We start from the raw sequence: 20,414 nt of genomic DNA, 5'->3' as shown, positions 1-20,414 counted from the left end.
CAAACAAATTAAACGGATGTTCCAAGTAGCGTTAAGGCGGTTCTGTCTAAATATTTCAATCTGCAATTGCAAGTTCGCGTGCTCCCCCTCCCCCAGTTTCCACGCGCGGGAAACAAGCCTGGGCGGGCGCGCGCGCGCCCGAAGCCCCTTGAATTGCCCCTCAGCACCCAGACGGCTGCCCTTGCTGTCACCGCTGGCTTCCTCACCCCGCTTTTATTTCAAGACCCTGTTCGGCTTGCAAGAACAAATAAATGGACTTCTGCTGGTCTGTCTGTGACTAACGTGCCGGGGCTGCTCGACGCCTGGCCCCTTCTATTTCCCTCCCCTCACCGTCATCTTCTCCACGAAGAAAAACAAAAAACCTCAAGAAGTTCATACATTCAAAGGGCAAGAGGAATCCTTAGGGCCCGCAGACGGTCTTCGCGCCCGGGTCGCTTACATGGCTCTGCTGCCGCCTGGCAGGGTAGGCCCCGACCTGCCAAAAGCAGCGCCCTGCTCTCGTCACCGAATCCCCCTGGACCGCGAGACCGGCGGGAAATACGAAACTCCCACAACTTTTGCACGTGGGTGCACACGGGGTCCTTTAAAAAAAAAAAAAAAAACAACAACACACGCAAAGCAAAGCATGCAGAAAAAACAAAAGGGAGAACACATCTCCGGATTACCTTTCCCCTCCATCAAATGCACGAATTTGCCATTGTAGATGCCACTGCGTAGTTTGTCGTCCAGATTAAAACCGCGAATGCTGGCAATCTCCTCCACGTCGGAAAGGTCTTCATTCTCATCGTATCCTCTTCTACCTATAGAGCGCTAAGAAACAGAAGGGGACAGGTTTGGTTTCTTTTTTTTTTGTTTGTTTTTCTTGTTTTTTTAATTATGATTTTTTTTTTTTTTTTTTGCGAGGAAACTGTGTACCGGTGAAACTGAGCAAGAGAAATAATCTCGTTGGAGGTCCAGCAGAAAGGAAGCTGTTTTTGCATTGCATGGCGAGCACAAGCCCCTGAAGTGACAGGTGCATGCCTGCTGGAAAGCAACTTAGCAGCAGAGCGAAACAAAAAAACAGTGCAGATTTTCCACATCGGAAATCCTAAAACGATCATTTTATTGTCTAAAATTTACAAAGCTTAACAAGCACACATTGTTTTATCGAGACGCATATTGCTGTCTTTACGACATGGGAAGCCCGTGCCGAACCGTGTTTAAATTAAAACACTTGACAAATTATGAATTTGTTTTTATTTCTTTAAAAAAAAAAATCCGCCTCACAAAAGGAACTTTTGGATCACCTCGTCGGCCGTAATTACAAGGGTTTCCTGTCACTGTTTCTTAGACATTGGGCAGCCACCATTTCAGCCCCAGCACACACGTTCTACAACTTGGGTTTCTGTCATGGTCGAACAGTGCAATTCCTTTTCCCATCTGAAGCGGTGGAAGCTTTTGCACGAGGAAAACGCTGTTTTGTTCCTTATTCAGCCTGTAAAATGTGGCTCGGGAAGGCCTGCTCGCGTGTGAGGAAAAAGCAAAGGCCATCCACCGCTTCTTCCCCCCCCCAAGGACAAAGCTTGAAGTTGTTACCAGCGCTGCAGGAGCTGGGGCAGAGCAGCCAGCGGACAACAGGGGAAGCTGCACGTTCGCACTGGCACGCAAATTAAAACACACACACACACCACTCGCCCGCAGAACCCCCCGAGCCTTGCCCCTGAATAACACGCGAATCCGCTCCAGGCAGCCCCGCTTCGCTCGCAATTTCTTCAAACAATAAACAAGATGAAGTCAGCCATGTAAAATATGCTGCACTGTCTCAGTCGCGATCCTGGCCAGATAATCATTGTCGTCCTCCCCGGCTCCCGTCCTCGCCCTCCTTGCAATCCCAGCACGAGCAGGCTTTAGGCAAGCTATCGCCTAAAAAAAAAGGCAGTAACGTGCTCAAAACAGAGATTTGCTGGAGGGGGGGTGTTTATTTTTCTCCCCAACGCAGATCTAGAAACATAGACACAAAACATCTACACACCAATCTTCTTCCAGATTCTTTCTCTGCCTCCATTTTTTTTAGAGGGGGTAGGGGGGGGGAATCGTCAATTAATTTTCAGCAGCCTGTCCTGCATTTTGTCAAAAATCCAAATGGAAAGTTAACCAACACTTTGCGTTCCGTTTCCAAAGTAGTAGGAAGCATTTTTGTACACTGTACACTGTAGTAGTCACGGTGACGTCATAAAGTGCAGAACGTAAACATTGTTACCGAACGCATTCAGCCTGCGCTATTTGGAACTTTCGGGCGGCGGCACGCGCAGGGGCGACCGTGGGGCGGGCCACCGAAATTAGGGGATAAATCTGGTCCTTGGGATATTTGGGATTTCGGTAGGTCACGAGGCTGCGCGGGGCGTGCACGCAGGCGCTGCTGCTGATTTATTTGTTATGACTGCCGAGTTGCTGAAATCTGAACAACCCCGACGACGGATGAGTCCGCGGTATAAAGGCTGCCCATCCTGAAATGCGTCCCTGGATATGTCGTTCATGCAGAAACCTGGCGGGTAATCGACCTTTCTTTTAGCTGGAGGCCAGAGCAACTAGAACATACAAACTTAAATTTTGCAAGCTTAAAGTCAATCACCATTGAATGAATATAGGCATTCTGAAAGCTGATAAGCATGATGTAGGAGAGTTTCCTCCTAATGCCTCTACAATCGGCTCTGGTTCAGGCATCTATTTTTCCTTTGCCTTTTGGGCTATAAGTTCCTTGGGTCCGTACACAGATTGACGTTCTGATGTCTGGGACCTGAAGAAGAGGTCAAGAGAAAACGCAAGTACCATTTCGATAACTGCAGCACTGTAATAAAATAATAAATGTGTAACAGCAGAGCAGTTCGAAAAAATGTGATAAACGGTTTAAGTAAATCAGAAAAGCATTATTTTAAGCGTGCTGTAACATATTTAATTCACAGGAAAATGATTCGTAGTGATACAAGCTTAACGCCAAGTAGAGGGACTAGCGTACCAGCTCTAAAAAGAAAAACACACAAAAAAAATCAAAAGCCGGCTGCTTTGCATCACCTGGTTGGGGATGCGCAGGAAGGAAAGGCATTCCATAATAGACCAATACTATGTTATCTCCAGTGAATGTTTTTAGTCTTGTAATTATTAGAAAGAGCTTTATTAATGGCACTGATCTCCAGCCGTTGTCCTAATTAATCTCAGCAATCATGCAGTTTCGTTAATAGTTAATTAGAGAGGGCACTGCTGGGATTAGAATCAAAGTACCAGAACCTAAAGTGAACATGATTTTATTTTGCCCAAGAAGTGTATTCTAGTACTTCGCTTAAAACTGTGAAAAATGCACTCAATAAATAGTAACACTTGTCCCTTTACAACAAACGGCCTGGCAGCCAGAGCTGTTTCTTAGTGCAGAATTTATTCTTAACATAACCAATTACTTGGGCAGAAGGTTTCTATTGTTCTAACTAAAATTTCTCATAAAGGACTCAGCTATATTGGGACCCTTGTAGTACATTAAACATATTACAGTAATGATCTTAACCAACAAAAGAACAGGTGGGAGAAACAAAAAAAAAAAAGGCAACTTGTTGCATACATTTGGCTAGGGTTTCTAATTTTACTTTCTTTTCTAAGCTTTGTATGGAATGCTGCCTAGGAGGAACGTGGTATAAAGCATGTCACAGTGCTAGCGCTGTCACCACAGCCATTCACATAATCTCTCATCCATGTCCTTTTTCTCAGGTACCAGGCCCTGACCTACACTTTGCACTGATACTTAAAAGCCAGGACCCACCCTTTAGGACTTTATTCTAAGTCACCATTCACAACCTCTTTCCATTTGCTTGGGAACAGCACCATGACTCATTCCAGTCAGCAATAGCAGCAGTACGGTACTCTAGAACAACACTTGTACAGATTTTTGCAGTATTGGATTCATGTGGAACAGCCTCTCTTTCTCTCCTAACTATAGGTGCATAAGAATTGCTAAAGCAACAGGCAGGAATAAACACTTTAAATAGCTTTTAAACTACAGTAAAGTTCCTTTCAGCTGGAATGGCCTGAGGTTATTTCAGATAGTAAGAGTTCCTCCCCTACCACTTATTAAACCTGCTCTTTCTGTGCCTCTCCCTCCCATGAAGTTCATAGGCTCAACTCAACCGTTTGAATCATGGGTGGAGAGCAGGAGCAGGTTTGAGAAGTGAAGGGAGCAGGGAAGGCTCAGCACAAACAGGCAGATTCAGTAAATATCGTGGGAGAAAGCGGTTCGTGTTGAGGGCTTGCTCTTGTATTTAAATGAGGGGGGTCGCGTTAAACGGAGGCGCTAGGGATGATTATGCGCCCCTACCGCCTTCCTTGGCCCAGGAGAGGTGGCTCTGTCAGTAGGTTCAGGAAACGGACTTCCAAACCGGCTGATAGCCCTCGCTTAGGAAAACAGCGCCGGTAAAATTGAGCATCCATTCTCCTAACCGGACTGCCTGGCACATTTTTATTTATGTATGTTTACATTTAATATCCCTAGGATATTAAGTTGGTTGGGTGTACAGAAAAGCAGTATCTTCAGTTTTTCTGTACACTTTTCCGGGCTGCTCATAAATTAACACCACTCCATAACATGTGCAGATTGGCCGCACATTTTACTTTCAGAATCCTGGGTAACTAACAGCTTCATCCTGTCAATGAGCGCTATTAGGTTCCAGGGGGGTTTGGCCGTGTGTTTGACGCACTAAGCCCCTTACAGTATAAGGAGTAATAGACACACGTCGAAAACCCGTGGCCAAACCCGTGTTAAATAGTGTGCAGGGCCAGGTGCACTTTACAGAATTGGCCCGTATTATGGGCAGCTTAGAAATCCAAGGCTCGCAGAAGTTTTTCTAGAAAAGCGCACAGCCCGGATACCATGCTTTTCTCCTGAACAACAGATCTTCGGCTAAAAGCAGGGTTTAAGTTGTAGATAAAAAGGAACTGTGGAGGTGGGTGAGAGGGCTGGGGGCCAGGTATGACCTCTCTCTCTCTCACACACTCCCAAATCAAAGCCATGTAGCTGCCCTTGGCTTAGCGTAAGCAGCTCAAACATGCTTGTGTTCTCTGCTTTCTCTAAGGGCAGAGGCTCTGCTCTGATTCCTTGGGTGAGCCAGAATTTATGTACTCTGCTGGCTCTGCTCCGCTTTCTGGGGTCCCAGAAAAAAAAAAAAAAAGATGGCAGAATGATGTTCTGGGTTGTTGTGACAGAAATTAAGCAGTTGCTAATGGACACAAAAAGGGATTGAATTAGCACAGGCTTAACAGTTGTAAGCAGTAGGGCCATTCATCAAGACCAGAGCTGAAGCCTTGACAAGTGGCTCTAATGCTCACAACTTTCAAATTTGTACCTATTCAAACTTTTTATATTTCTTCTTTGCTCTTCAGATCAGCTTCAATATCACCCCTTCCCTTCTATTCTTTGCAATACAGGAGAGGTGGGTGGGGAAGGGACTGGATTAGGGAGCAGAGTGGCTGTTTTCTTCTGTGTGCTCCAGGTTCACCCCCGCTCCTTCTCTTCCCTGCAGGCTGCTTGGAGAGGAGAGGCTGGAGCACAATAACCCTGGTGCTTTGCCTCTTAAGCCTTAAAAGAACTGCAGAAACTGCATTTCAGGCCATTCCCCCCCCCCCCCCAACAAATTAAGCCCTGGATAAGAGATGCTCTACTGTATGACGCTGGTGTGTAAGAAATCCAGCAGGGCTGGCTATTTAACCAAAAGAATGGACACACGATCAGTACTGAGCCACTGACATATCGGTATAGAAAATAGTTAATAAATAAACAAACAAACGGACATGATGATCTACATAAAACACACAAGAAGTGGCAAAGCACATAAGCATTATGGAAGGAAGAGCACGCTGAGTCTTTAGCCTCACATTTTCTGGAATTCTATTACTGCTTTGGCTGTTTCATCAAACCATCACAAACTGTAAAATTTGTTATCTGTAGTGTAGGATTAAACAAATTGACATGTTTTATGATTTGGAGACTCTTTCCATTCACACTTCATATTTTTACAGTAAAACACTTGGCAATTATTTTAAGAAATGGAACATTTCTTGTAAATTTCTAGTAGTGACCTTTTAGTTTCTACAAAAAGGTGAACATGTTTAAGCAGAACCAGGGAACATATTTATGATTTATTGGCCAGACAAGCTACAGCACTGTCTTTGACAGATTGAACATTGATTGCAAACATGTTAAGTTACATTAGCCACAAACTACACTAGAATCCTGTTTGAAAACATTCCAATGTTTATGTAATAGTTACAAACTACAGATAAGCTCTTAATCATTAAAATATTACTTAGCCACTATTAACAGCAATGTCATATTCCTATTCACAGTATAGTATAAGGACTGTTAGGCCCACGAATGATGGTACATTATTTGTGCATAGAATGTTGTCGTTCTCAGTATTTCCCAGTGTTAGAAATAAACGCTTGACTTAAGCCACTAAGGAAATGCTTTACATTACAAACTTCATACTGATATCTTTGCCTTAAGCAAAAGCAGTAGGAAATCTATAGGGCCTCATTTAGAATGATTTCTGCAGGATAGACTTATTTTTAGAATATGTCTAATAATAATTAGTATTTTATTATATAGCACCACCAGAGCACAACGTAACTGACAGGTCACACAGTTAAGTGGCTGAGTGAGGAATTCCGTGCTCTAACCACCGTGCCACACTGCTATCACCATCAGCACTGAGGACAGGATTTCTGTTTTCAGAAATATCTTTTTACATGTTTGGTAACTCGCCTTTTAAAACACCCCTAAACCAAGGAAATAATGGAACAGATTTAAAACTGAGGCAAAGTAGTGCAAAAAGCCTGCAAGTCCATTTATTTTAACAAGCGGGATGCTACATGGGTGCAAATGGGCAGAAATTGAAAACAAGAATAAACCTTCACAGACACAGCAAGGTGACACTAATGTGGAGGAGCATTCTTCCAGGCCACATCACTGCATCAATGAAACTTCAAAACTACACAGCTACTAAGATATTCAGAATTAAGATGATCAAACACTTTGAAACTAACCAGAAAGGGACGTCATAGGGATCCTGGTTTCGTCACCCGTTACCAGACCTAGTCCTCTGCTAGCTGGAAATTTTGCTGCTGCCCTCCGTTATTTAAATTTGACACTTTACAGGTTTAGTCGGAAACATCAGGACTGTAATACAAACTATCATGTATTTGTATATGTAGCAGCTTCCTGCTGCTCATTCTGCACTGACCTGATGGAAGGGAGCAGCACTCAAGGGCTAGTCACAAAATGTTAGTCCAGTAAAAAGGGATCACATACAACTTGTTGTTTGACCTTTATTTGTACATATCCAAGGCAACTAACACGGCAACCGCATTACTTTAGTTTAACAATTCTGAAATAATGCAGGAGTTGCTTCTGTGGAACTGAGAGGCAAAATATGCACTATTTCAACTTGGCCTTGCAAACCTTTTGAACTTTTCCCCCAGTCCTTAAATTGGGCCCATTGCACTAATGAGTTCATAATGCTTGTAATCATTTTAAACGTGCAGCACATTTTATTCCAAGCTGGTGGGTTGTAAATTTAACCTTGTAATTTGAATCACTTAATCCAGATCATAAGAATTTATTAGATTCTTTTTCTCCCCTTCCATGTCAACAACAGATGTTTTAGAATAAAAACAGCTATCAACATTTTTTTTATCCTGAATGTCAGACTGAAAGCTAGTCAACACAAAGTGTACACTTGCTACTAGTGAACTTTTTTTTTTTTTTTTTTTAATGAAGATAGGCATTCAAAACAAATATACAAAGGGTGTAAATATGTTAATGCTTACTGTTAGAAGAGTCTACCTGAAATCAATCAAGGATATATAATTCTCTCTACACTGCAGGCAACATCATGATGTACATTACAAACTGACTTTAAAATCAGATTCCACAAATAACCATCATGTTGTATAACCCAAATTGGCAATTACTTTAATATTGTACTTATATTTTTAGGATCTGTTTATACAAATGTTTCGTACTGAGAAAAAAAAACCCCATTGAAATAAATCACTTTGCCAAATAAGTTGCTTTCAAATTGGTAAAAGCTTCTAAAAAATGAATACAAAATATTTATGCAAAGCTATTTCCATCACAGTAGCTCTAAGATTTACCATTTTTTTTGTAGACTGATGTACTTGGGGTTTTCTGGGCAGAGTACAAGACTGTGTATAGAGTTCATAGAATAGAAATAATATAAATTAACAATGTCATAATTTAGTATAACAGGATAGTGGAGCATATAAACACACTGAAGTATTAACAGATTATTGAAACATGTGAACAAAAATCAAGGGGCTGACTATCTTATGAAATAATGTAGACTCACTTATCAGTCAATCCTATACAAACTGACCATAAAAAATGAATTGATTGGAGAATTATATGCAAAGTTTTTGCCAGATATATTCTATATTGTGTAATTTGTACTGTCGCTAGATGTTGGGGGGGGGGGGGCGGTTCTGACTCATGTCTCTCAACTTTTCAGTTTGTCCCTCAGAATACAGCAATTGCAAAACATAGTCTGCATCAGGGAACACATTCATTTTTGTTATGGTTAATAATTTATGTTTAATAAGATGGACAGCTCCTTGTTCATATGCTTCGATATTCTGTTAACAGTTTGGAGTAATCCAAAATTAAAAAGACTTTACATTTGCTAATTATGGCTTCAATTTACACTCTTTAAAGGCTGCAGTTTGTAGGAAGACTTGGAAAACTCAAGCTAAGTTTACCAAGATTTTTCCCACAGATAGAAAATGGGAGAATCCCCTTGCTAAATCAAGATGTGGCAAAAGAATGACAAGAATGTGTTCTGTAAATCCTTTCATTACTGTAAATCCACCTAAACCTACGGTAGCAATAAGGGTTCTTGTTTGCAAAGGTCTGGGCCTTGCACGTACCAAAGCAAATGTCCAAGGCAATGAAATTTCCAGATCCATCGTTTTCGTGACAGGTCAGTTAATCAGCAGTCCAACAGCTGAGCATAAACCGCACAACTACACAGCAGATTGGTTGATATCCTGAAAAAAGCATAAATTAAATGACATTTGTTGAAGTACTATATGATGCTTTGAAATATTGCTTTCATAGTAATAAGCACCGTTTTGCTACTAAGTCAATGTTTCCCATCCTTCGCCTGGAAGCACACATAACCAGTTGAGTTTTCAAGATGTCCATATTGAATAGACATAGGAGATCTGCATACATTGGAGAGTCAGGGAGTGCAAATCTATTTCATGCATATTCATCTTGGCAATTCTGAAAACCCGACTGGATAGGTGTACCTCCAGAAGAGGGCTGGGAAACATTGCAAAATAAGTTCAGCAGATGGAATAAGAAATATTTTCTTTGTTGGAAGAATGAAAGAAAAAGAAGTCACCTAAACACAAGGAAAGGGAATGGAAATTAAGGCACTGTATATTCATGTATAGTGGACCAAAAGGTAATGCTCATCGGGATGTAGATTATTAAAACTAGTTGTCTGCTGGAAAAATTACTTTAAAAATTAACACACTAACAGACTCAGGTAGTCTATGAAAGCATGGGACAAACATTGAATACTGGCAGGAAAACCAGTACTGTATAGTAGCAATTCATACACATAAGAATGGGCAAACTGGAGTCCTGCAAATCTGTTTAAAAATATTTTCATCAAACTCTTACAACTTAAAAGCTAATACATAAGGAAGAAATGGACTAGTGTTTACGGCAAGAAACCAGGCTTCACATTCTACTTCTCCCACTGACATTCCTTTTGATCATGATTAAGAAACTTATCTCCCATTGCCTCAGGTGAACATTTACATTCTAAGCTCCTTTGAGACAGGGGCTTCTAGTACCTGAAAAAAAAAATAGTTGTAAACTATCTTGAGCTAAAATTGGAAAGGCAGTCTAGAAATACAAAACATTATTATTAATCCTAATGGAGACTCTCCATGTTATCAGATGGTTGAGTGATGGCTGCCTGTCTCAGGAGTTGCAAAGTTATCTACAAACTACTAGCCCAGCTTTGATTCTCATTCTGAATCTGCTCAGCTCAGCTGTGAACCCAATCTTTACAGTCAGCATCAAAAAGTTCTGTCAAGGATACTGGTGTTCAAATTGAAACCCAGTATATTCCATATCATGGCCAATTTGATGGTGCTGGGTATCAAAACAACATTTTCCAGAAGGCAGTCAAGCCTCAGGTACAATCTTAGGCCTGGATTCATCATTCCTCACAGAATGATGAATCCTGCGAAAACAGGGGGGGGCTTGCAAAAGTCTGCAGCCTTCGCACCACGGCAGTGTGCCGGCTTTCGCACCAAATAGCGCCACCGTGAAAGGTGGTGCTATTCGGCGCGCTATTGCCAACGATAACGTTATCGCCGGCAGCGAAGACATCGCCATCGCCAACTCCACCCCCTCCCCGACTCCTCCCCTCCCCCTAATTTGCATTATATCGCATGCGAAAAGGCCCTTTTCGCATGCGATATGGCCTTATCGCGTGCGTTAGGGCTCTAAAACACGCGATAAGGCTTTAGAAAATAACCCTCTTAGATTGTGAGCCCTCTGGGGATAGGAAAATACCTGCAGTACATGAACGTAATTTGCTTTGAAGTGCAAAACAGCAGAATATAATCCAATAAATAAATACACTATTGCTAAACATGTTCGCTTAAATACACGACCATAAATTCTGAAACTTTCTTGAGACTCTGCATTAAGTTCATTTTGAAAAGGTATTTTGAGATTCTAGACTCAAATATGGAGCCATAGTGTGAGATTTTATTCTCTTACCTAACTACAGAGGCATGGTCTATCTGTTGACTGGTGATGTAATCAACCTACATTCCAATTAACTTCAATATAAACCTAGTGAAACTGCAGCATTTTGTTTACTTGTATTGCATTCTTCAAATTTGCAGAAGACATATAATATGATTAAGGAATAAAAGTTAAAAAGTCTATTTTCACAGGAATAATGTTTTTATTGCTAAAGTCTTGTTCAAGCTGTATCTCAAATAATCTGCAAATATTTTACCAAAAAAAATAAAATTTAAAGTAATGGATATTTAATCATGTATTACAAAAGGAGATTCTGATGTGTTTATGTGAGCAAATGGGGACTCTGCTTCTAAATGATACCAGTGACATCACTCATATCAAGGGGATAGACATCACACAAAGTTAAAATTAGTAAAAGTGCATAAATTGCTTTATTTTCACACCACAAGAATATTAATGGTACTTATGTATCATTCTTAAAATGGGGTTTAGCTTCAAGAATGTTATTGTCCTAATCCCTAGAAAAACTCTTAAATATATGTTCTTAGAGGTGACAATTTAAGCTTATAATTAGTTTATAAAACCTATCAATATAGAGACCACATGCAGGGAAGTATAAAAACAAATTCAATACTATAACCAACCGTTATAATATGAAAAATAATGAAAAGACAAACCGGCAGAGAAGGTTTTAAGAGTCTATCCCACAGAACTTACAATCTATAGGAAGACAAGATTGGTGCACAAGATATATAGGGAAAGGAATACAGCAGTGTGTGTTTTTCAAATGGGCAGCAAAGAAGCCATGGCTAGGAATCGACGTTGCCAAATCATGAAAGTAAAGTATATATATATATATATACACATATATATATTTTATTTTTTTTTTACTGACAATCTGCCAGATTTTTTACCCATAACTTTTTTTTTTTTTAAGAGATATTTTACCATTGCTATTTTGGTACAAAAATACTATGCTAAGATTCACCCCCTTATGCAGTGGCAGAAACATAGTCCCAAACTTCTGAGTGCTGCAACCTGGCAGGGCTTCAGCCCATGCCACCAACACAGGCCCCACTTCTTATGATGTTTTCACTGACATTAAATAATTTTTAGGGACACTTTTTTTTTTTAACTGACAATTGGTAGCCCTGCTGGCAATTAACAAAATGTTTTCCAAAATTGCTTTTGAGGTGATATGAAGGTGGAGAAAGTGAGGACTTAATAAACAGAGAATAAGGGAGACCCAGAGATAAGGTGCAGCCAGAGAGAAAAGACCTTGACAGGAATGGGTTGATAAGAATCAAAACAAAGTAGGAGGAAACCAAATCCTTTCCTAACATATATGTATTTCATGTCTGACCTCTGTCCATTGGATCATAATCTTGTATGCCTAAACTATGTTAGATGATCTATTATTTTGAATGTTTAAGTGTGAACCGTTGTGATCTAGTGAGTCTCACATGGAAAAACAGTATATAAAACTACTACTACTAAATAAGCAAGCAGCAATGGGGGGGGACACAAGATATAGGAGGGAAAAAACAGCACAGTGTCAGGCCCTGAGAGAAAATGTGAGGCTACTTGTATTTAACTCGGAAAAAGATAGGAGTCTCAATAAGAGGTAAAGCAGAATCAAAGCATCAAGACTGAAAGATCATTTTATTAGTATTTAGCATTGCAAGCTAAAAAAAAAGCAGGTGCTTACTTAGTCATTAAAGCGGGAAATGAAGACAAATGGATTTTCAAGCCAGGGCTGGCGAAAGGTATGAATTTTTAACAATAGTAAAGAGGAAGACGTGACCGCATTTAGTCACAGGATAATAAAAAGTGAAGACAGCGGGAAAAGGCATTTCATCACCGGCACTAAGAAGGCCGGAGTGGATATATGATGAAGTGTCTGACGCGGATTTTTAGCTTGGAACTGCAGGACTGTAAGTGTAAGTAAGCACTAATGGCTAGGTTTAGGTACGGGCTGGGGTCCCGCCACAGCAGCCTCACGTTAACAGCCCTGCTCTGCTCCCTTCCCAACACCGAGACCCGGCTCGTCCCATTCCCCCCCGCCTTCCCGTCAGCGCTTCTGCGCCACGAGCCTGTGCAAGCCGCCTAAGAGAAGGACAAGAAAACAAATACCGGCTCTACTGCTTCGCCGTTGGAAAGGCCGCGAGCAGGCGCGCCCCGCCGCCGGCTCCAAGAAACGCTTTTGTTTTCCGCCCAGTGCGCGCCAGCCTGGTCTCGCGCCGAACGCCGGCGTCCCGGCCCAGCAATCGGCCTGACGTCAAAGGGATGAGTGGGCGGGATGGAGAGCGGCGCGTGTGCGTTCCGACCAATGAGCGCGCGGCTGGGGGCGGGCGGCAGCCCGTTGGCCGCAGGGCCTTGTGGGTGGGTGGAGGGAGGAGCCGCTTGCGCTGGTAACGCGCCTCGACGACGGCGGTGGCGGTTGCCGCTGTTGTTGCTAGCGGCTTGCGGAAGGTGTACGCGTGGAGGGACGCCGGGTGCACGGTTTCCATCCCCGGGCAAGGTGCTATGTTGGGCGCCGGCAGAGGCCAGCGCTCCGGGGCCTCTGCGCGGACCCGTAAGAGCTAGGCGGGGAGCTGATGAGTCTGAACGAGCACTCGATGCAGGCGCTGTCCTGGAGGAAGCTCTACCTGAGCAGGGCCAAGCTGAAAGCCTCCAGCCGCACGTCAGCGCTGCTCTCGGGTTTCGCCATGGTGAGTGGGGCCCGGGGGGAGAGGCGGGAGCCGAAGGCCCGAAGTGGCTCGGCGCTTTCCCCGTGTGGGGTGGGGTGGGGTGGGGGCATCGGCACTGTAGCCTGCCCTCCCCGGCCACCGCTTTCCTGCTCGTGACCCCCGTCTCCTTCAGGAAGGCTTCGTCGCACCCGTTTGCTGATTAAACTATAAAACTGTCTCTCCCTACAGAAATAACTTGGTGTGAGCGTTATCCTTGTCACCGCTCTTCCTCCTTTAAATATAATTCTGCAAGTTAGATTCGTGTACTGGTGCTATAGCATCATAGGATGCAGCTATTAATGGATTACATCGACATCTCCAATCTGAATTTTCACACAATCGCATCCGGCAGTTAAACTTTGTTATCCCCGCCCAAAAAAAAAAAAACCCTTATGGATTTAAATTGTGTGTTTTGTGGATGATAGGTAGTGGCAATTTTGCAACTGAGCTTTTCTTGATCCACTTTCATGTGGTACTGGGTGGGGGGAGAGGTCTCCATTAATGTATTTTGCTTTGCTTTGGCATTCTAATGTGTAACATTGTCTATAAACTGAGGTTCACGATGCAACTTGCTGGAGAATCGTCTTTTCCCTTAATACTTCTACCCGGACTAAAACTGGCTACCGTGGGGAGCTCTATCTTTGCCACGTTAGCGCTGGTTCATTCGCTGCCGTTAAATACCTCGCACCGGACGCTTTCACCCGTTTTAGCTGGGAAATCTTCTCACTACGTTCAGTTGCGCTTATTTATAAGGCTTTTTATATGTCCGGAATTATAACTGGGCCCCTTTGTTATTGGAGTGTAAAGATTTCCCCTGTACATTGTTTTTCCAAATTCCGATTCTGCGCTTCCAGGCTTTCGGATACAGACTGAAAAGCTGATCACGGCTTCGAGTAACCCCGTTCTCGAGGCCTTTGACGTCCTACAATGTGTATGTTGAGGCTTAAATGTATTTAAAAATGCTTACAAGCGCGATCTTTTTCCTCATGTTAGAAAAAAATGACGCTCCTGGAGTGGATTAGCGTAAAACGCTGTAATCCTCAGATGGACAGAAGTCTTTAGAATGCGGTTCAATGACGTTTTTGATCAGCCTTAGTACAGTAAAGCCAAAGGAAGGGTTTAGCGAGACCGTTTGAGAGAGAATACATAAGACATTTTTCCCGAAAGTGCTTTCTCATTTCGTGCCTATGAACTAAGATCTCGAAAATATAGCAGTGCTTCCCTCCATCCCATGCATGAATGGGAGAAAATGCTTGCTAAATCTAACCCTGCGTGACTTATTTTTGTTGTAGGCATAATGTTCATGCCAGCATTTTTTAAATACTTTCTATCAGGAACAGTCAAATTCCTATAATCTTATTTGTGCATTAGATGCATTGAGTCTTTGAGACGTTGCAATGTAAGATGTGAAATCTCTGTAAGTAATTCTTTCATGAATTATTAGTGGTTACGTTGGTATGTTAAGTAATGTAAAACTTTGCTGCCATGCATAGTATAGTGTCAGAGGTGCACAGCAGCCGTTTTGTTGGTCAGATCAACTCGCTCGTTCCTTCATAGCTAAAAACAGACCCTAGCTATTAGGGGTGTTGGTAGGCTAGAGAACATTTGACTGACAGGCAGCTGTTGTAGATCAGTGGCACATTTGAATGCTTTGCACTGGGCAGTATGCACAGAGTCTATATCTAAGTACTGTGCAAATAATGCAGAAGTTAACTTTCCAGGTCAAATGTTTCATTTTTTATTGACTTTAAGTAAAATATGCATACAATTAAACAATAACACCTGGATAGGACGTGTGCTGTCTGGGGGGTGGGGTTGTTTTGGGACTTTAACCTAGAAAGAACTAACTCTCACAGTAAATGTCCTATCTAGAAGTTATTGCTGTTACAGGCTGAACATAGTTTGAGGTTTTACAAAGATATTTTTCATAAGTTGACCATTTAGAGCAGTTAAATCAATTGAGTTGAGATTTCTATGGGATTAATGCTGTATGTTTTAGCCAATCAGAATGCTTAGTCAAACTAAATGTTCTTTTTTGTCTATAAGATATTTATTAATAGCTAAGCAAAGCTTAAACATCTGTAGTTGATAGTGTAGGTGCTAGAGCAGGCCAGTGCTTCGCCAGGGTTCAAATCACACTGACCCCTTTATCACCTTGGGAAAGTCACTTCATCCATTGACTCAGGTACTTAAATTTTAAGCCCATTAGAGACAGGGAAGTACCTATAATATTTGATTATAACTCACCTTGAGCTACCAAAGAAAAGGCATGAGTTAATAGAAATTACTCTCAGGTCGATCCAGTAAGGCCGCGGTAAAAACAGTGAGGTAGTGTCAGGCGCACCCTTCCTCCCCGCACGCACAGTTCTCTTCACTAACTCCCCGATACTCTCCTCTAATCGCATGCAAATGCATGCCGCGGCTGTGAAGCATTAGGGAAGGGTTATGCCCGCGCAACCCATTTTACTGTATAGGCGCTGTAACAGCGCCTATACAGTAACCTGGGTGCGCTGGTACCTGTCATTTCAAATGACATTTGAAATGACAGGCACCAGGAAGTGTAAAAAAGTTTAAAAAGTGTAAAAAACAAAAAACCTGTGTGTTATATAAAAAAATAAAACAATTTTAAATACCTGTCGGAGGGCCATGGGTCCAGGCGGCCGGTGGGCGGCGGGCAGCCATCAGCGGCATCCGGTAGTCCCTTCTCCCTTCCTCCCTCCCTCCCCTGCCTGGATGAGCGCCAAAATCGCACGGGCGGGGGGGCGGCAGCAGGATCCGGGAGCGGCGGGTAGGCAGCAGCGGGGTCCGGGGGGGCAGCGGCAGCGGGGTCCGGGGGGGCAGCGGCAGCGGGGTCTGGGGGGGGCAGCGGGGTCCGGGGGTGGCAGCGAGATCCGGGGAGCCAGCAGCGGCAGCATGTTCGATCGGGCAGGCAGGTAGGTGGCAAAGTAAAGATGGCCGCCTGCACGGGAAAATCGTGCAATTGGCCGCTGAAGACGTGACGTCACACCCCGTGACGCCAAACGTCGTGACGTCACGTCTTCAGCGGCCAATTGCACGATTTTCCCGTGCAGGCGGCCATCTTTACTTTGCCACCTACCTGCCTGCCCGATCGAACATGCTGCCGCTGCTGGCTCCCCGGATCTCGCTGCCACCCCCGGACCCCGCTGCCGCTGCCCCCCCTGGACCCCACTGCTGCCTACCCGCCGCTCCCGGATCCTGCTGCCGCCCCCCCGCTGCCGACCCGCCCGTGCGATTTTGGCGCTCATCCAGGCAGGGGAGGAAGGGAGAAGGGACTACCGGATGCCGCTGATGGCTGCCCACCGGCCGCCTGGACCCACGGCCCTCCGACAGGTATTTAAAATTGTTTTATTTTTTTATATAACACACAGGTTTTTTGTTTTTTACACTTTTTACACTTACCATAGCAGGCCCGAGCCTTGCTACTTTTTCGTTTGTTTTTTTTTTGCCCTGGTCCCGTCCGGTCTCCTGCAGCCCCGTCCGGTCCGGACGGGGCTGCAGGAGACCGGACGGGACCAGGGCGGGTAAGCAATGTTTTTACCCTACACTACACTACACTAACTCCTACTAGGGGGAGGCGGTAAACTAGCAGGTTAAGGCCGCGGCAGAACAGCGGGTTACGGAGGAGATAATATCAGCGCCCGTTACAGTATCGCAGGGGAATAGCTAATTCCTTCATTATACAGCTTTTTCGTTCATTTACATGCCGGGTGCGGAAAGGGTTATGCGTCTGTTTTCAGAAGCGATACGGACGCGTGAAACTGGAGACTGTATCGCCGAATTGCCTTGCGCGCCCGAATTGTGCGCTACGAGCACGTTACAGACGGGCAATCCTCAAGCGGACGATACTGGATCGACCTGTCTGTGTGGTGATGGTTTATCTATTTTTAGGTAGAAGCTTTTTTTCTGTTTAGTGCTGTACAATAGTAGCGATTCCCTGTACAGTTAAGGACTGGTTTAGCTCCTTTCCCAGTATTTCTCATCAACGTACTAATCCTTTATTTACATTCTTCTGTTGCAACAGAGATATTTGCTGTATATTCATCCATATAGGGGTAGATTTTAAAAGGTGGTATGTGGGTGTGCGTGTGCTACTTGGCGCTCGTGCATGTTATAAAATCCGGGGTCGGCACACACAAGGGGCTGCACGATTGCGCACATTGCATGCGCTGAGCCGCACTGCCTTTCCCCGTTCCCTTACTCCCCTACCTTTTTTGTTTCCAACTGCTGACGCGCTATCCCAAGCACAGTGGCAAATGGCCGCTGTGCCTGGAGCCTCTGACCCCGCCCCGGGGCTTTACACTCGTCACCGGGCCTTTTTTTAAATAGGCCTGGCGTGCGTAACCTTTTTAAAAATCCGGCCCATTAGGTTTATGAAATGAAATTTGGTTTGAATGTCAGGTTTTTTTTTTACACGATTCACTTCTGCAGAGTTAGATATCCTTGATTCTTGAATGCCAGAGGCAGATCAGGATTTGAAGATATGCATATGCAAACTTAGCTCTAACCAAATTCAGTATATGCGAATCTACTTTAAATTAACTTCTTGCATTTTTTAGACTAAGCTGTTTTCCTAGTATCTAATGTGATATCGCAATAAGCCTTAAAGTAATCGACCACGTTCTCCATTCTTTGGAACAGTTAATACAGTGTATCGAAGCTTGTACCTGGGGAGATCTAAGGTGGCATCTTGAATGCAGATGTGTTTGGAACTCCTGACTTTTCCCCTGTTCGCCTTTGGACATTTCTTTTGAGCTTTATGGAAGGGAGTTGTTAAGGGGAAGATGTCTACTCTTCTTGGTCATCACTTCCATCATGAAACACACACTCTTGCCTTCTCTGGCCACTGAGTCCTGCTTAACTTGAGACGGCTACTCTAAACCCTGAAGGAGAAATGGCACCCCTCATATGATCCTCCACAGCTCTTGTGGAAACTTCAGCTTTGTGTCTGGACTTTAGCTGGAGTGGGAGTTTAGCCTAGGGCTACTCCTAGGAGGAGCAGCGGGGCTACGAACAAGGAGACAAGGATTAAAATTTCCCCCCTCCCCCCGCAGCAACTTGTGACCTCTGGGCAAGACACTTTACCCTCCATTGCCTCAGGTACAAACAGATCGTAAGCCCTCTGAAGATAGGGAAATACCTACAGTACCTGAATGAATTTGCTTTGAAATTCCAAAAAGCGGAACATAAGTTAAAAAAAAAAAAAAAAGTATGGCACCATCAGATTCCCAATCTTTTGCTTTGTCTGAGTCAGAGGAGTCCTGTGAAGCAACACACCATGGCTGTAACATGTGGCTTGAATAGGAGAATGGAGTTGTTTCCCTGTTGATTTTGGGAAGGGCTGTTTCCAATTTATTGGGTGGACCAAACAGTGGCTGGACTTAAGGTTAGAGCTTCTCTGTTAAACCTACAGTCATTACTCTGGATTCAATCTGGACTGTTCTCTTCTTGAACACATTTTTGCTTCTTTAGCAGTGCTTACAGTCACATGAATCCAGATTAGCTGTTTGTGAAAATCAAATTAATAACCTGGCAAACTTTCTAAAGTGAAAAGTTCAAGCAAGTCTGAGAGCCAGCAAGCTGTATATCGAAGGCTTGACAATTTGGAAAATATTACTAAATCCCTTAACTTGCAAATATTGAACTTTTCAATAGTGAAACTGTCTCCTCTTGAATTGTTTCAATTTTTATCTCAGAGGTGTTGTTACTTCCTGAAGCAGGTATATTTCCCTATTGCAAAACATCTTTATCTTCCAGGTGGGAAAGAAGTGGAAATATTGAGGCTGAAAGAGAGGCAATCAAATGGAATTATCTATGGAAAATGTGGGCAGAGATTTTTGGAAAAATGTAATGGTCATTGACAGGGCAACATTGCTTGTTATGTTTGTATTCCTTCAGAACTGTACTCATATTCTTAGATTATATTTTCAGAAATGTTCATTTTGTTTGAAGGATAGCAAATAAGGATCTGTCTAGATGTAGACAGGCTACTCAGGCATGTAGAAGAATTGTCCATCCCAAAGTTTTGGTTTAAGGAGGCACAAAGTTTTATTCATTTTCCCTGTAATTGTGTTATGGCTGCAGTGAAATATGGTTTTTATGAACCTATACAATTAAGTTCTCTTCTTTCTTTCTTTTTTTTTTTTTTATTCCAAAGTGTAGGTGCACAGACTTTGACCAGAATCTGCATTAGCTGTTATGAGTAAATATCTTTTTTTTTTTTTTTTTTTTGCTTGTTTTGTCATTGGGACAGTGACAAAACATAACATTCTGCTTGGATCTTCGCATATGTTACTGGACCAAACCAGAAGTATGCATTATAATGATCAGGGTCTAATTTACTTATTCCTTTTTCTTTTATATGCTCTGGTTTTCTTTTCAAATATTTAAACAAAAAAAAAAATGGTTTTGCCAGGTCTGGCTTCCACATTTTAAAACAGATGGCATCCTTGCAAAGGAATCATCTGATATTGGAGAGAGTTCCTGAGGTCTTCTACTCCTCAGCTTCTTTCTTGAATGGAAGTAGGAGATATATTCTGGCTATAGGTGGAAGAGCATTGTCAGGAATTTTCAAGACCTCCAACATATCTTTTTTTAACATGTCCTTAGGAGAAATATAGGGACACAAGGAAAATTCACAATATGTAAATTCGTTCACCTTAAGGAGTTCTCCAGGTTTTCAACTTTATTAGAGAGAGTGATATTATCTTTGACCAACTTTCTTGTAAAGGCTTAACTTAAGATAAGTGTATTCTAATCTCAGATAATTGTAAAGCCCTGGTTTCCTTAGAATTTTCCAACACCCCTACATGAGAATCTAAAGAGTGAATATTGTTTTG

The 20,414-nt window shown here is 42.9% G+C and overlaps 2 protein-coding genes across 3 annotated transcripts in view; one reads left to right on the top strand and one right to left on the bottom strand.

Moving 5' to 3' along the window:
* Positions 1-13,143, bottom strand: part of KDM2B (lysine demethylase 2B) — a 184,168-nt gene extending 171,025 nt beyond the window's left edge. Inside the window, 3 exon segments of the mRNA XM_029619679.1 lie at positions 666-810; positions 8,962-9,081; positions 12,962-13,143. Of these exon segments, the coding sequence (XP_029475539.1) occupies positions 666-810; positions 8,962-9,000 (184 nt within the window). The 5' untranslated portion in view covers positions 9,001-9,081; positions 12,962-13,143.
* Positions 2,272-20,414, top strand: part of ORAI1 (ORAI calcium release-activated calcium modulator 1) — a 34,236-nt gene continuing 16,093 nt past the window's right edge. The window contains exon 1 of one of the 2 annotated variants that reach the window (XM_029619684.1): positions 2,272-2,531. Coding sequence is in view for 1 of the 2 variants with exons in the window: in XM_029619683.1 (XP_029475543.1) it covers positions 13,426-13,539 (114 nt within the window). In the remaining variant the exon portion in view is untranslated. Of the gene's footprint in view, positions 2,532-13,214; positions 13,540-20,414 lie in introns of those variants that run through there. The other variant, XM_029619683.1, reaches the window with a different exon arrangement.

This window comes from Rhinatrema bivittatum, chromosome 11 (assembly GCF_901001135.1).
Source record: "Rhinatrema bivittatum chromosome 11, aRhiBiv1.1, whole genome shotgun sequence".
NCBI classification, from domain to species: Eukaryota; Metazoa; Chordata; class Amphibia; order Gymnophiona; family Rhinatrematidae; genus Rhinatrema; species Rhinatrema bivittatum.
This window is presented reverse-complemented; position numbering and strand designations above follow the sequence as displayed.